Raw genomic sequence first — 17,779 nt, forward strand, 5'->3', positions numbered from 1 at the left:
CTTTGCAATATTGTTCCCAATACATACTTCTAAACACTCTTGATTCTCTAGGAGGCATATTCATTTCTTAGCCAGAATTGTGCACAAAGAACTTATTTTAGAAGAGAGAAGCTGGCACACAAGAGTCGCCCTGCATATGGGCCCTGCCATGAGGCCGCCTACTGGATTTGTGCGGAAGGCGGGCTGGTTTCAGAGCCACTCACACCACAGCGTCTATTCCTACCCTCACACAGCACCAGAACAATCCTATACTCAGGAGCCTGTGGGAGGTGGATGCTATTAAATAACCACTTTTCTACATAACAAAGGTTCTAAAGGGAAATAAGCCTTTGTGACTAGAATGGTCTCACTTTGGGCCATGAATATTTTCTAAAACAAAACCTATTTCAACTTTAAAAAGCCGAAATTATTATATTTTTCTTTCTCATATTCTTATCTGCTAATAAGACATAGTTGGGGTGCTTACTTAGACAATGAGTTCAACTGCTCTTGAAGGAGATTCTTTATTTCTTCATTTTCTGGATAGTCACTGCACAGAAAAGATTTTGAATGAGTTATCCTTCACTTACAACCATTTATTTCTTCACCAGGAAAAAAGCTGTGCTAATATAGAATTATATAGGACTCCTTTGAAGCCCTTGGCTAAAAACCTGGTTTAGATCAAAATAGCAACTGTTTACTCAGGAGTCCACCAATCTTTAACGTTGGCATTTATCCTACTTAGTCAAAACAAATAAATAGTAAAGAAAGTCTCTCTGGCTTTCAAGAAACCAGAAAACTTAGCAGCAGGACTCAGAAAACTATCATTTTTAGAGTCACTAATAAGGAGCTTTGCAATGACATAAATTTGCTCATTCTGCTCTATAAAATGGACCTTCATTTCTCTAAGTAGACACTTCGTGAAAAATAGATGACTCATTGCCTGTTATTTTTATTCCCCTAACTTATGCCCACCTGTGCACTCTACATGGCATAAATTCAGTAGCACTTGTGGGCTTAACTAATAACCACTAATAATAGTTTCTGTGAATATTTTTTTGCAAAGAGGCAGGCATTGAGATTTATAAGACATAAAATACCTCTGAAGTAGGCCCATTCTTGCAGCTCTTAAAAAGAATCTTAAGCCTGGGCCCAAACTTCTCTTGGCCTCAGAGGGCCCTTTTCACATTCAGTAAGCCATGCCCCATGCTGAGACTGTAAGACAGCCACGCAGCCGCCAGAGGGCAGCGTATGTACTCAAGCTCCCCAGACTCACCCTCCCAAAAGGCCGGGAGGAGTGGAAACGAGCGGGGGCGGGTGGGGGCGGGGAAGATTGGCAATTCTTTTAGTGTGTCTGCATCTCTGTCTCAGCTTGGTCTTAAGGTTCTTTTAAGCCCTGGGTTATGGGCCATTGCTGATTCTGATGAGTATCCTTCAACCCCAAGGAAATTAAGAAGGGAAAATAAAAATGGAAACAGCTTACATGTGAGAAATGTCCAAAGAATACTGTCCATTCCAAGGCTGGTGTAATAAGAAAGCTTTCAAGGTGAGGGCGGCCCTTGGAATGAGAAGATATGGGCACCACACAGGCTCTAGACCAAAAAAAAAAAAAGAAAAGTTGTTTTTTTAATAAAATAAAATTTTATATTACCATGAAGCTTCAGCTACACTTCAGTTACAAAGAGGTCAACAGAAAACAATGTACAAATCTGGTGGCAACTGAGAAAGTATTTTCAGTATACTGAATATACACAAACTACAAGTAGAGATTTTCTTCAATCAAACTGATTAATATAACTTTTCTCCACCTTTTTAAAATTTAAGTGTCCTATATGGTATAAAACACAGACCCTATTTGTATAAAAGATTCAATGCAATGACTCAACAGGTATCAACAAAGCTCATTCTTTTAAAATACTAGTATTTACCTGTATCATACTATTAAATGTCTTTGCTTTTCTGAGAGTAGTAAAGCAAAAATAGCCCATCAACCTTGAGCTTGTCATGAAAGGAACCAGGCCATCTCTAAGCAATGGCATTCTCAGGTCCCACAAAGGAAACCCTTGAACGAAAGGATTATCTTCCTAGACTCTGGGCCCTAGCATCCCTGACAGGCAGCAGTTGACTGCCTTAGGACACAACAAAGTCCTTCTCCCTCGGTAGGAACCCTGATTCCTCCAAACTCCAACTTATATGCTAGTCAGTTTCAGCCTATGACATGCACAAAACTAGTTTCAAAATTACTAGTGCCACTGTCAACCAATCAAGCAAAACTCAAAATCCCTTTACAACTTTGAATAGAAACCACTAAGGTATACAGTGAGTTTTGTTTGTTTGATTTGAATGTTTGTGTTCAATCTTAGGGTTTGTTTTTTCTTACATCCTTTCTGTTTTTATCCGGTGGTTTTTGAATATATAAAACCTTTAAATGCCTCAAAAGTTTCAACTAAATAAATAAAGTCTATCCCCATTCTCTCCATCTTTCTATCTACCTCCTCTCTATAACTATTTTCTTTGGTTTCTGGATTATTCTGTGTTGTTTTTTTGTAAGATAAGCAAACACACACAGACTATATATAATCTTTTACACTTGCATTTTTCACTTACATATACCCTAGCTATTACTTCCTATCAGTTCAGAGATATTTCTTATTCTGTTTTCCTGCTGCACAGACGTCTATTATGCAGATATTCCCAAATTTATTCAACCAGTCTCCTATGGATAAGTACTTAGACTCATTCCAAAATTTTGCTATGATCATATGTATGGACGTGTGTCTTAAGTAAATCCTTAGTCGTGAGACCACTGAGTAAAAAGGTAAATGCACATGTGGCTTTGTTAGATATTGCCAAACTCCTTCCTACAGGGATTGCTCTGTGAGCTGCATATGAGTAACTGTTCCCTTACAGTCTTGCACCGTAGTATGTTTTCAAGCTCTTAAATTTTTGCTAATCTAGTAGGTGAGAAACAGTTTCTTTGTGCACTTTAATTTATAATTTTTCTTTGTATGAATAAAGTTGAGCATCTGCTCATATTTAAAGGCCATTTGTATATTTTGCTCTCCTACGGACAGTATAATGACTTTCAAGTACTTTCTCCCAGGTTAAAATGTTTTTTGCTTTGCTTATTGTTTCTTTTGCTATGAAAAAAATTTTTTTTAATTTTTCATGTACTCAAATTCATCTTTTCTTTTCCACCCAAGTTACAAAGGAAGGAATGTACCAGGCTACCTACCCACCCACCGAGTCATTATAATCTGCACCAGTGGGGATGAAGGTGGTTAGTTTACTTAACGCTCTTTCTTTCTATTCATCCTTAACAGACAGAAAGCCATGTAATTCTCACATTTCCAAGTTGGTCCCTTTCACTGTTAAACAGTAGTAGCTGCTGGCATTAAGTCACAAAATGTTTGGACACAGTAAATACAAGGGAACAAAAAATTAACAGTACAAATTAAATTTGGAAAGGTTCAAGGGCAGTTTCCATGCTATGTGGTAGACTTTTAATCAATGGACAATGAAAAGACACAAGAGAATCTTGGAACACAGCATTCCAGAATTTTTATGTAAAGTGAACAAGACATTTATCAAGTAAACAAGTAAACTGAGGGAAATGTCTGATTTTTAAAAACAAGTATGTCTTATTTCTCCAAAGCATCCCAATGGGCACAAAGAAATCGGAAGAGAACTCTATTACCTCCGCCCTCAAATTTATTTAAAAATTTCTTCTCAAGGACAGAGATGAGCCTTGAAAAAGTAATAGGTGATCATCTTAGCTGGAGAAATTCACCTGTGAGAGCCACTCAATGCTGGAAGTTATGCAATTAGAATGAAAAGGCAGTTGGCATCATTGCTTCTTCCCTTAGACACATTCTACCTAATCTGGGCTCTATCTGACATGGCAACAGAAACACACCCAGGCTGTTAGTGGCCTCTGTGACACTAATGCAGAAAATCAGAAACAGAGGAGGCAAGCAGGAAACCAGTAGGAAAATTATTCTTCCTCCACTAGGAGGTGGCAAATGTCAGAGGCAAGCAGGCAATCTACAGAAACGTAGGAACTGAAGAGCCAAGAAGAAAAGCAGTAGAAAAACTACTCTCTCTCCCCAGGAGGTAGCAAATGTCCAAGGCGAGCAGGCAATCTGGGAAACAGGACCCTGCTTTGGTGATATTTTTCACTGTGGCGCATTGACGGGACAAGAAGGGAGACAAGGGACACTACTGACACTGGGCAGGACAATTCTTCAATGTCCAGGATATTCCATGCACTGCATATTGTTTAGTATCCCTGTACCTCCCCACATCCACAAGTTGGGACACATTTCCAAATACCCCAAATGAAAACTACTGGAAATTACTGTGGAAAGTTGAGGCAGGTTAAGAGGAAGTCTGTGTACAAATCTGATTTTAGAAAGCTTCCTTCTATGAGCGTTCATTTAGGAAAACCGTGTTTAGTAGTGGACCAAATAGGGAGAAAGTTAGGTTGAAGAGTCTCTGACACCATGCCATTATTTTAGAATATTGGTAAACAAGTCTCACACTCTTTACATGTTGCATTTTACGTCCCTGATAAATAAGGCAGCAGACAAGAAGCGTTCTCCAACTCAAAAACAGGATTCCAGTCTTCTACAGTGACTGACCTCCTCCTTTACTGAGGGGGTAAAGGGGTGAGACCAACGTAAGTAAAGGAGGGCAGGGTAAGAGGAAGAGGACTGTCTAAGCTGTTCAAGAAAACAGAGTTGAATCAGTATTTCATGATATTCTCTACTTGTTATTAAGGAGAACTGAAGAAAATATATTAAGTATTTCAATGCATATGACCTAAAGTCATCTTATTTTTATTCCATACTAAGTGCAGAATACATTTCTAATTCCCCAGAATAGAAATATATTATATATTATATCAAACATATTTTTCCAAGACCAAATCAACAGGTATCTGTAGGCAAACACACAGACATTTTTTCCTAACTCCCTATTTACACTACCACCAGTTTTTATTCTCTAACATTTATCAAATGTCATTCTGAGTTTGAAGTTCAATTTATAGGATAAATGCATGATTTTATTGACCTTTCCCCATTACTATTTAAAAAATTTCCCTTTCTGGCTGAGGCTGCACTACTAGAGATTAGAGAGGACTATTTTTTTTAACAGAATTCTCAAAGGATTTATTTGTACGATAAAGTTGAAGAAACACTGCAAACACAGTAGACTAAGTCAAATTATTTAAGGAAAATTGTAAAGTTCAGTGATCACATTTCTTTTTTTTTTTTGCAAGTAAATGTGTATTTTTATTAAATAGGAAATTTATAATCCAGTTAAAGTTTTTAAAAAAATTGAGGTATAATTAACATATAAATACTGGAATCTAGTTTTTATTAGCATATTTAATTCCATTTATCTCTTTTTTTTTTATTAAGGTATGATTGATATACATTCTTATGAAGGTTTCACATGAAAAAACAATGTGGTTACTACATTTACCCATATCATCAAGTCCCCACCCACACCCCAGTGCAGTCACTGTCCATCAGTGCAGCAAGTTGCCAGAGATCCTCTATGTCCCTAGAGGGGACTATTTTTTTTTTTTGGACTAAAAGAAGCAGCTTTATTTTAATACTATGGGAAATGCAAGCTACAGAGTTACTTTGTAATTCCTCTATTAACCCTTTAGAATTGAGTCTTTGATTTTTTTTTTTGAGAGGACATCTCTCATATTTATTGATCAGATGGTTGTTAACAACAATAAAATTCTGTATAGGGGACTCAATGCACAATCATTAATCAACCCCAAGCCTAATTCTCAACAGTTTCCAATCTTCTAAAGCATAACAAACAAGTTCTTACATGGTGAACAAGTTCTTACATAGTGAATAAGTTCTTACATGGTGAACAGTGCAAGGGCAGTCATATCACAGAAACTGTCGGTTTTGATCATGCATCATGAACTATAAACAATCAGGTCAAATATGATTATTCGTTTGATTTTTATACTTGATTTATATGTGAATCCCACATTTTTTCCCTTATTATTGTTATTATTATTATTATTATTATTTTTAATAAAATGCTGAAGTGGTAGGTAGATGCAAGATAAAGGTAGAAAACATAGTTTAGTGCTGTAAGAGGGCAAATGTAGATGATCAGGTGTGTGCCTGTAGACTAAGTATTAATCCAAGCTAGACAAGGGCAATAAAACAACCACGGATGCAGAAGATTTCTCTCAAAACAGGGGGGGTGAGGTTCTGAGCCTCACCTCTGTTGATCCCCAAATTCTCACCTGATGGCCCCCCTGCGACTGTGCCTGTCTTAGGTTGTTCCTCCCTTGAGGAATCTTACCCGTCTCTGGCTAACCAGTCATCTTCTGGGGCCACATAGGAAAATGTAAAGTTGGTAAATGAGAGAGAAGCAATATTGTTTGAAAAGGTTAGCTTTTTACTTCTTTGCAGATTTATGCCCTCTGGCTTCTATGCCCAGCATTTGTCTTGAGGTATCTTTACCACTTGGAAGAATTATGATACTCAGTAATTTAGATATGAGGCATGAATTCTACTTAAGGGTTGTAATTAGGAAGGAAGAAGAAAAGCTATAGAGGTAGCAGATGGAAGAAAACATGGGAAGATTGATTATTTCTTTGACATATCTTCTTGTAGTGTAACATAAGCATGTATAGGTTTTAAATAGGACTATTTTTAAAAAATAAAATAAAATAGGAAAACTTTAAAAGAAAAATACAATCTGAAATCAGGTTGCAGGTCACATGCTCAAGTATGGTATTAAACATGGGTTAATAATGAGCTGTAATCTGAAGTCAGTTTAAGGAAAAGCTACCTTGGCTTTGGAGCTTTTCAGATTCAAATTTTAAATTAAAAGCGAAAGAAAAGCTCTTCAAACATTCAGATTATATTTGCACACTTCTTTACCTAGACCCAGTAACTAAATTAAGAGAAAAATCATCCTTTAAGTTCCCTCAATTTCCATAATAATTTTAGGTTTAAAATTAGTACCAATGCTCATCCATCTCTGGGAGGAGGTCCTGCTCCTTCTGCAGAGCTGGCATATGTCTCACAGACAGATGATGGGAACACAATGCTCAACTTCCGGCTTCACTAGATGGCAGTCACAGCGACACAGTAAGAGCAACGGTACCCAGATACAGCAGAAGCACACCTGACATTGTTAAATGTAGCCCAGCCAATATCAGCAGCAACTTGGCGGTGCCTCAGGATGAACAAAATGTGAGAGGCACGGTCTTCAAGACGCTGCTGGCTCTGACGCGCCAAGGGCTGACGCTACCAAGGTGCAGACATTCCCAGAGCAGATGGCTCTGAAACTCAATAAATGACTAGACAAGTCTCCTAGGAAATTGTTTACACATCAGACAGCCTGGAGTATACACCGAATACTTGATGCAGGAAGTTTCCTGCTTTGTCCCAATTAGAATCAGTTCTTCATCTGAAAGTATCTTTCAAGGATGAACAATGCATTCATTCCATCAGACAAAAGTTGCCTTTCAAATGGACGGATGGCTGCATTCACAATCTTTTCATGCTTTTTTTGAGTTGTAAATGGAGTTACTTTTACTAAAATATTTTCCATTGTGGTAAAAACTAATCTCAAAACAACCATATAAAAAAGAGTAAAATAGGGCAACCATCTAATTTTCTTTTGATTCGTCATTTAGTAAGTCATAAGGTAGTCCTCAGAATCATGATACTCAGAATTCATGAAAAGTCAAAATGACTTTTCAATGATATATGGTTACAAAAGAAATAAGACTCATTATTAAAAAGCCAACAGTACCTTACCATTAGATTCATGTCTTCTGATGAGATCTCCTCAATTCTGAGATAACCATTTTTATAAATATAAGCTTGGATCTTTTGATAAAACACTTGGAAAAGGGTCAAAGAAAGGGCACTTGCCAAACTACAGTTGGGGAATGAGTGATGTCTGCAGCTAAAAATAGTCTAGCATCTCAGCAGTCAAAACACTCAAGTTTTAAATTAATGTATTTTCTTAAACTCAGGTTCTTAGAAAGTAAGATTGAAATGAAATAGAAGCAGCTCTCTCCAGAGGAGAGCACAGCTTGTGCAAAATAAAAAAAGGTTTCTAAGCACCTTTCATTAGAATTCCATACCAGTTAACTCTTGTTCATCCATTCTAAAACACGTAGACTTCATAGACATCTCCAAGACTCTGATACACCCATCATCTGAGGCCAGGATCACTTTATCTGATGTACACCAGTCCACATCCAATATCCGGAAGGTCACACTTCTTCCGCTTCTTAAACTGCTCACCATCTGAACCTTCAAAAGTGAATTTGGTTGTCAATTTCAGAAAGAAAAGGGACACGTTGATCATTCCAGATTACATGATCAAGGAAAGACAGTGCATGTGGCAAATGCCCAGTGCAAATTTAAAACTGAACAATCGTTAGAAATCTATCTTTCACATGCAGATTGCACTTTAAAGGTCCCAAAGATAGCAATAACGTTGAAAAAAATATATGCTGTCACCTTTAGGACAAAAATATTATGAAAGAAAATTTTTTAAAAGAAGAAAATTATTTTACGAAGTTTGATAAACCCATTATGTAGTTTTTGTTTCTAAATCATCTAAATCACAAGACAGAAAAAAAACAGTTCCTGTGACCAGCAGCTTCAAGTGCAGGGGGCCCTGGTGGAGCTGGGCCTACCTCTTTCGTATCCCACACTTCCACTCCGTCATTGTACATCGCTATTAATTTCTGGTTTCCTTTACCAGGGGCAAAACGAATCTTCCTCACCCAACTTCGGTGTGTAGGTATCCCTCTGGAGACACACAAAAACAAAAACACCAAGTATAGGAGTGTCGCGCCGCTAGAAACTACTTCCGACGTTCTGTTTTTTGACAACACCTGGTGATGGGAAAAGCACCTGACTTTCTGGGACAGCGGACGCATCTGACTGTCAGGATCTGCCCTTCAACAACAGTTAGCACGATGTCTCAGCGCTTCTGCATGGCCACTCAGGGTCTTCTAAGAGGCTCTTCCCCCAAGTTCTTTGACAAGAGATCCAAGGGCCCAACCTACACTCAGCCATTCAGTGATGACACTCACCAGCTCACAAGCCTCCAATAGAATCCTATCAACAGAGGTTACTTTTATTTTTAACCAAATAATAGGACTGCATTCTTGCCACATACCTGGATACTCTGCCTTTCAAATCCCAAAAATTTAGATTTCCATCCATATCTCCGAGAACTAATGTATCACCTTTCCAAGCGATGCAGGTAATACTACCCATACTCCCCTGGAAACAACAGCAACAAATACACATGAATTTCATTATTTATAAGCAGCAATAAAGATATCCTAATAAAATGTAATTATAAACGGTTTTGCTTTAGTATGAATGCTGCCAAACGCAGACTCTGGACACTAGAAGAGCTACCAGCGTATACAATTCAACCACGAAGCAGAAGACTGCAACTCGACAGACACTGTATCTGAACTAGAAATTACAGGGAAGGAATGTCTTTTGAGGAAGAAATACTTAAAGAAAAGAAAATGGAAAGAAAAAGACTAGGAAAGGAAACCCTTTCCAGACATCTCCACTTCCAAATTCTCTCACTGCCAAAGGATAAATAAATCTATTCCGGGGAAACTCAAAGCTGCTTCACAGCTAATGGTACAGCAATTTTTCTATTGAAAAAGAGGACCCAGGGCTTCACTGATGCCTTCTAGAATAGTGAAGGTGATGACATACTGTGTATTAAAAACATCTGCAAATATGAATTCACAAAAAGCTTTGCGAATAAGTTATGTATGGAAACGCCAATGTAAGAATGAAACACTATTGTAATACCTCTCAAGCGGGGTAGAAAGGAGCTTGCTGCCCTAACAAATGCACACAGGGAGTGTGAGAGAGCTGAGCTTCAGGAGCCTGGGCTCTGGAGTCAGTTGCCTGGGCTTGAATCCCGGCACTATCACTTAATTTCTTGTGTGATCTGGGACACATTTACTTAATTGTTCTGTGTCTTGTATTTATCATCAATAAAGTAGGATAAGTTTGTGAAAGTTAAGGAGTTCCTGTGCTAATAAATTTATACAAGTAAATGCCAACAATGCCTGCCACACAGTAAACAGTCTAAGCACATTAGCTATCAAATAATATTATTTGCTCAGTTACTTCTCTATTTATTAAAAGAAATATTGTTTTGCCTTTATAGAACAACGTAAAATTTCACATGTTTAATTCTTGTGGTATCCATAGCCAAGGAGTAGGAAAGCTCCAAGAGTTTGCCAAATTGGTTTTGGCACACACCAAATACTCTACACATCCTAGTGGCAGTCAAGAAACAGAAGAAAAAAATCAGATTAAAAATGAGTATTTTAATGAATTCAATAAAAAAACTTAGAAGTTACGTTAAATATAGGATTCTGTATAATATGAAGCAACACGCCATGATCTTATTTCTCTCCTCCTGACCATAGTATCAAAATGTTTAACAAAGACTTTGCTTTTAAATTTACTTTTTAGTTTTGAAAACTCTCACATTTTATAATCTTACTTTCTACCTTTTAAAAATTAAAATATTAAAGATAAATTAGGCCAGAAATCAGTTTTACCAGCTTAGAAGTACAAGTGAATGTATTAACATAACTGTACAATTAAATAATCCAGGCTTTCTACATAAGAGTTTATTGATGGGCTACAAGCCACGTGGAGTTATCAAGCGGCTCTCCGAAAGGGTGGCATAAACTTGCTTTGTGGCTCCAAATAATCCCGAGAGAACCAAAACCAATGTAAGATTAAACTCAGTGGAGTATTATTAGTTGGCACTGATATGCTGCCCATATGTAAAACATGGTGTTGAAAAGATCAGAAGTTAAGGCTGGCAGCAGAGCAGAGATACTCATTCTCTCCCATTGTTCCAGTTTTCTGAATAAAGACAATCACCTACAGATTCTCCATTCGAACATAATTTTAAATATGCCAAACTTTCCTCTCCTTCTTACCATTTGTATATATTCTATAGTTCTGGGGCCAAAATCCACAGGGAAAGTTTCAACCAAGAAGAAATGTTTAATATTTTACATTTGGGAGGAGGGTAAGACAAATATTTGGCTAAAATAAGCAAACAAACCTCTGCCTAAATTCTGTATATAGTCCCTAGAAAATATTATAGTTACAGAAAATAAAAATAATGAACTAAAACTAATTCCTCATATACTATATAGTAGATGTTTAATTCCTTTCCCTAAAAATAATCTGCTCTAAAATATGTACTAGTTTCATTGGAGGCTGGTCATTCCTTGAAGAAGCTGCTTTTTTGGGGGGAAAAATGGATCTGGCAGGCAGACTAGAGACTTGCTATATCCTGACTGCAGATCTCCACAAAAAGAGATGGAATCTTAGAGGCTGTACGGTACAACTATCATGGTGAAAGCACTCATAGAAAGGAAAACCTGTGCCTAAGGTCCAAAAGTTTTAAACTTTTTGGGAGGTCAGGGAGAATTGGCATCTCAAAAATTACTGGGCTGCTTCACATTCTGATCTCAAAGGAGAAGTGATCAGAAAACAGAGACTGAGCTGTTTCCAAGTGGCACCAGAGGAGCTCAGGTGGGCCTTATATATATTACCAAGCAGGCACATTACTTCTGCAAGGACAGCAACATTGCCCTGCACTTTAGCAACTGTTTTTCTTTCTACACACTTCAAGTTATTTTTACTACTGTAACTACTAAATATCAATCTCTCACCTTTGCATTATTTTCATCTTTTCAAACTAGTGAAAATTTTTGGCAATATTAGAGATAGTTCAATAGATATTACAAAGTCTCATATATGACTTGTTCTATGTAATAGTAAAAACAGAATTACGGTTTGAAAAGCACTTTCACATGTCAGTTTCTATTTTTACTAGTGAAGGTTGCTTGGATGTCCTTGATCCTTTTATACTTGTTAGTAAGGAAGCTGTGGCAGCCAGCCTGCCTCTAAGAGGTCCCTAATGATTCTGCCTTTGGTATTCAGGTCCCTTGGTAGTCACCTCCCTCAGTGAATGGACTGACCCATGAACTAACAGCATCCTGTGGAAATGACAGTGCGACTTCTGACACCAGGTCCTGAAAGACATGGCAGCTAGCTCTGTGTTCTCTCTCGGACCCCTTGCTCAGGAGGAAGCCAGCTGCCGTGTGGTGGGCATTCAGACAGCCCTTTGGAGAGGTCCACATGAGGAAGAACTGAGGCCTCTCATCAACAGCCAGCATTTATTTGCAATGACCTGTGCATAAGCTCTTCTGGAAGTGGACCCGTCCAACCAGCATCCTGACTACAACCTCAGGAGACCCCCGCACTACGTGTAAAGTATGAGGGCTGGCATTCAGTGAAGCATTTCATTTTCAGATAGCAATTTTAAAGATATATTGCATTTTAAGAAATCATCACATGCTTCCACTTCACAATTAACAGTAGTATTAGTTAACAAAAACATTTTCTTAATCCAGCGATTAAAAACAACCTGTGAGATACACACTAACACAAATTAACTACAAAACCTTAGTTAGAGTCCTCCACAAGGCCACATGAAGGAAATGTGTAAATAAGTTAAGTATTAATAATACCAGTACACTTACAACCTGATTTCTATTATGCAAAAATAATACAGATTGTAGGTTAAATCCTTTCAGGTAATGACTGAAATGGAAAGAGGAGACATAATGGAGTCAGATGGATAGAACTACATTTAAAACTGCCATGTCCCTAAGCTAAGCTGCATAACCTTGGGAAAGTTACTTATTCTCCCTCAGTTCTGTAACAGAGAAAATGGAAATAATTCCTCACAGATTATTATGGGGATAAAAATGAGTAGCACATGGTTAAGTATTCAATCATAGTAGTTGTGTTACTCTCTAGCAGTACAGAACAAGTTTAATCAATGAGGCATCTCCTTAAATAGCAAAGTTTATTTACAGTAAGCTTTCCAACCTAAGTAAAGCTTCACTGGCTATGGAGCAAACACAATCTTTAATTAAACTTTTAATGACGATTTAATCAAGTTGGACTCACATCTGGTGGAATCCGAGCACTGTCTTTCACGGAGTTTCCTTCAACAGTGAGATGATAAACTTGGCCATCATTATCAGTAAACACGAAATGCTCCCGGGCAGAGATGTTCTGACTGAGTTCGGATTTACTTTCTGCCTCCTGCAATAAGCTTTGGGATAGAGAGAAATCAGAGAAAGGTGTTTCTTTTCCCTAGAGTGACACCCATAATGAATTAACTTGCACAAAACATAGATGCATTAACAGGAGGTCCAAAACCAGGTTTTTAAAAAGGGCTGACATTACTTTTTGCCCAGCTAGTAATAGGAAAACACAAATTACTCCCAAATAGTCTCACCATGGGAGAACACTTATCCTGCGCAGAGGAATATAATGACCCAGGCTACACACAAGAAAAAGAAACCTCTTGCTGTTTCAACTGTAGAATACTCCTCATCAGAAGAGAGGCCTTACACAGTGACCCACCATTTTCTCTGAAGTTTTTTATTCGTGTAACTGGTGGATAAGGATGCGCATGGATTCTCACTTTGTTGTCTCTGGTGTACATAAATGGCAATGTGATCTGTGTGTTCCTGCAACGCTCATCTTAATTTCAGAAGCTGAAGTTTATGGAATAGGATACCGAGATGATCATATTCACTAATGTTTGCTTATGTGTGGATATTACTGTGTAAGTTACCGACTACAATAATGCAATAATAAAATCAACTCTTCAGCGATCTGGGTTATGTACTGAAACACCAAACAATGTGTAAAAGCAGAGAGCCACTTGCTACCACAGATGCCTTTGGATGACACTGCCAAGTTCCCAACCATGACAGATACTACAAATGGCAGGAAACTGCAAATCAGAGCGCGCCGCACCTGATCACAGAAGACTCAACAATGCTCAGCTCTGTATCTGAGACCACAGTCTGGCGGGCCATGGCCTCTCGCGTGGCCAGCTGTTTCTTTCTCAGGCTCTTCAAGTTGTGTGATGGTGACCACTCCTGTGAAGCAAACACAGGACACCCAGAAGCACTGTTTCCTTCTGTCCAAGAATCCTCCCAGAACAGCTGGCCATACTTGCCATTGCCCAGCATCACTTATTACTACACACGAATTCGCCATTTATTCTTAGGTTTTATCTATTTATAGATAGGCTACAATTTGAGCTGAAGGGAGATTTTAATAATCTCTCTCTACATCCTTCTATATCTACTCTTTAATTAGAGCTTAAGGTAGAAGAGTTTAATGGCAAATTTCCAAAAAGTCCACCCTTCTGATGTTCTTTTTTCACAAAATGAAAATAATAAATTCAACAATGCCATCTCCCACCCCGACCTCCACTCCCTCCCACTTAAGTGCCCAGGGTGAGATCATCATGTTCCTAGAGTCATGGCCCATTATCATCCACAGGTCTCCCTCAAACCTCATATTATTTATTTATTCTGCTATACTCCCACTTTTTCTAATGCATTCAACCTATTATCTTCTCATATAAGCAAATTCTTAACATGATTTTACATGCATGAATTAGTATTTACATAAATAGTCTTGTGTTATGTATCTCATCTTGTTTCTAACTCTTTAACTTAGCATAATGTATGCAAGCCACCTCTCTGTTGTTTCTGATACTCTAATATATTCCACGGGTACATCCATCAATTTTTTGTCATCTGTTCTCTCAACACAGGACACCCAGATTGCCTCCAAACTCTCATCATGACAAGTAACACTGCAATTAACACCCTTGCAAGGGAGGAGTTGGACGACTGGAGCATGGAGGACGTCTGTGTTTGCCTACGTGCTGTTAGTTTGCTCTGTAGACGGCTTCAGGGGTCTACATTCCCATCAGCAGTGCACAGGATTCCTGCAGCCCATATCACACCCACATCTGATGCTATCTGGCTCTCTACTTTTTGTTAGTCTAAAAGGTATATTACAGCTATTTTACTTTGCACATTATCTAAAAGCTGATGAGTCTGAATATTTCTCCATATGCTTGTTGCCTTTTGGGTCTCTCTGACATTCATTAACTGCTTACATACTTTGCCCGTCTTTCTACTGGCGGTTCATGTCTTTTCATTTTTTATGTGCAGAGTTCCCACAATCATAATCCCCTAGAGGGGTTAGTTAACCCCTTATTGGTGTTAGACATTGGAAGATTTATTTTTCCAATTTGTCTTTTGTATTTAACTTTGACACTGGTGTCCTTCATTGAACAGAAAGCATTAATCTTAGTATAATTACATGCATTAATGTTTTTGCCTTTTGGTTTGAGCTTCTAATGTCCTCTCCTGCCCCCAGAACACACAAATATTCTTCTATATTTGATTATATTTATTTTATAGCTTCACTTTTTCACATGTAGGTCTTTAATCCTATGGAGCCTACCTCTGAAAATTAGGTTGAGATCCAATATTTTTCTCCATAAAACGAGACAGCTTTCCCAACACTGTTTCCTACACAGTCCTTCCCTTGGATTTGGGTGCTCCTTCACAGTACATTATGTTCCCAAATATTCATGGATTTGTTGGTGAGCTCATTATGATATGGTTCATTTCCTATTTTGGGGCCTATATGACAGTGCTTTTGTTTCTATGGTTTTGTAATATATACTGTATCAGGTAGGATGAGCACCATCCTTACCCACATCACCCACATTAATTCTCTTTATCCATTTAGCTATTATGACATTTATTCTTTCATAAATATTTTAGAATATGTTTATCATGTTCCTCAAAATATCTAAGTGAAATTTTAATTGGCACTGCACTGATGTGATATTAGCTTAACCCATTCAAGAAAACAAGAGTTACGTTAATTTATTTAGATAATCTATGAACATACATTTTTAAAATGATAATACATGGCAGTAATGATTTCAATTCAAACTAAAGAAAAATATTCACCATCTATACACATACTTACATAAACTACTGGGCTTTTCAATTATAACTTACCAAAGCAGTTATTGCAGGGAAGTTTTTGGACATTTCTCTAAGAATGGTACAAGTTCTAACATCCCATAACTCCAGGGGTTTATCCTTGAATACAACTGCCAAATACTGCCTAAAATAAACAAAATTACTCAATAAGCCCTTTTTGCATAATTTTCACCATTAAGTAGTACAAATAAAAAGTTTGGTAAATCATAAAACTCAGCTGACATACTGTAAACATGGACAATTTAAACTCACATTTAGCTCCCATGATTAATAGTCACAAGAAGGTAAAGCCCTAAGATAACCTTTGAGAGCCAGACAGCCACAATTAGGCAAGGCACCCTTCTCGGAAGAAGGAGAAAATGCACAATTTACGGTAAAACCACTCCTGAGGCTCAATTTTCTCATACATGACATAAGAATACCATTACCTACCTCAATGGATTGCAGGTTATGGTAAAAATTAAAGGAAGTATGTAAGGTTCCTATCATGCTGACACTGGGAAAATGTGACAGAGGAGGAAGATCCCTATTCTCAGTGTGTCAAAGCTCAGGACAAAGTCTGCCACTTGACAATTATGGGACCTTAGAAAAACCATGCAACAACTTGGTGTTACTAATACCTGTCTTACCTACCTCACTAAATACTATAAGGATCAAAAAAAAGGGACAGCACGCATGAAAGAATTTTATAAACCATGATTGATTATACAAGTGCAGTGTGTTATATTTTTATTATTTCTAATATAAAGGTATCTAAGGCTTGCATATAAATGACCAATATAAGACAGAATTTGGTAAATGCCATAAAGATTTACTACAAAAGAGGATATTTATCTTGACAACAGGGAAATGGCATTCAAGGCAGAGTTATAAATGCAGCAAATGGCATAAGTCAGGAAAGGACAGAGTATTTGAGGGAACATAATACTGGAAATGAAGAGTATGTGAGCAATCATCATGAGAAAGAAGATTAAAATGGGATTGCATTATATAAGATCGCATTATATTATATACGGATCACATTATAAAAGACCTAAAACACCCTAAAATGCCATGTGAGGGTAGGTTTCTTCTGCAGAAAATTGTGGGTCACTGGAGGTTCTGATGTGAGGGATGATGTGATCAGCTGTTTTAGATGTATTAACCCAGCAGGTGTATGAAGAGTCAAAGCTGACTGGAAAGAAGAGACTAGAGGCCAAACAATTTAACTGAGCAATTTGCAAACTTGTTAGTCTCAGGACTCCTTTACATTCTAAAAATTCTTGAGGAGTTCTCCCAAGGAACTTTTGTTTATATGGGTTATAACAATTGATATTTTGCATAATAGAAATGTCTAATAAATTAAAAACTATCTTTATTAACTCATTTATAATGAAGAAAAGAAAAGTACTAGTAAGATGACAGATTAGACATAAGCCATATTGATAATTACATAGCATATTGATAATTTAAATATCATAACTGGAAACAGACATTGTTAAATAGAAAAACAAGCCCCAGTTACATGCTGTCTCTAAAAAATCAACTTTATAGACACAGACACAAGTGAAAGGTTGGAAAAAAGACACATTATGCAACCACCACTCAAAGAAAACTGGAGGGGCTGTATTAATCAGAGAATCAGATTTATTTCTGAGCAAAGAATATTACCGAAAACAAAAAGGTTATTTTACAATGACAAGGAAACCAATTAATCAAAAGGACACAATACCAAATGTACCAACTAACAGGGCTTTAAAATACCCTAAGAACTGAGTTCTTAAAAGAAAAATAAATAAATCCACAATTAAAATTTGAGATTTCAACTCTCATCTT

General features: G+C 37.4%; 1 protein-coding gene across 2 annotated transcripts in view; it reads right to left on the minus strand.

The window, feature by feature from the left end:
* WDR11 (WD repeat domain 11) overlaps positions 1-17,779 on the minus strand; it is a 53,221-nt gene that overhangs the window by 7,305 nt on the left and 28,137 nt on the right. For both annotated transcript variants that reach the window (XR_012132985.1, XM_073240301.1), the window contains exons 14-21: positions 15,980-16,088; positions 13,899-14,023; positions 13,038-13,185; positions 9,172-9,278; positions 8,684-8,798; positions 8,123-8,294; positions 1,463-1,571; positions 467-529 (exon numbers count right to left, since the gene is read on the minus strand). Coding sequence is in view for 1 of the 2 variants with exons in the window: in XM_073240301.1 (XP_073096402.1) it covers positions 467-529; positions 1,463-1,571; positions 8,123-8,294; positions 8,684-8,798; positions 9,172-9,278; positions 13,038-13,185; positions 13,899-14,023; positions 15,980-16,088 (948 nt within the window). In the remaining variant the exon portion in view is untranslated. The remainder of the gene's footprint in view (positions 1-466; positions 530-1,462; positions 1,572-8,122; positions 8,295-8,683; positions 8,799-9,171; positions 9,279-13,037; positions 13,186-13,898; positions 14,024-15,979; positions 16,089-17,779) is intronic.

This window comes from Manis javanica, chromosome 7, assembly GCF_040802235.1.
Source record: "Manis javanica isolate MJ-LG chromosome 7, MJ_LKY, whole genome shotgun sequence".
Lineage (NCBI taxonomy): Eukaryota > Metazoa > Chordata > Mammalia > Pholidota > Manidae > Manis > Manis javanica.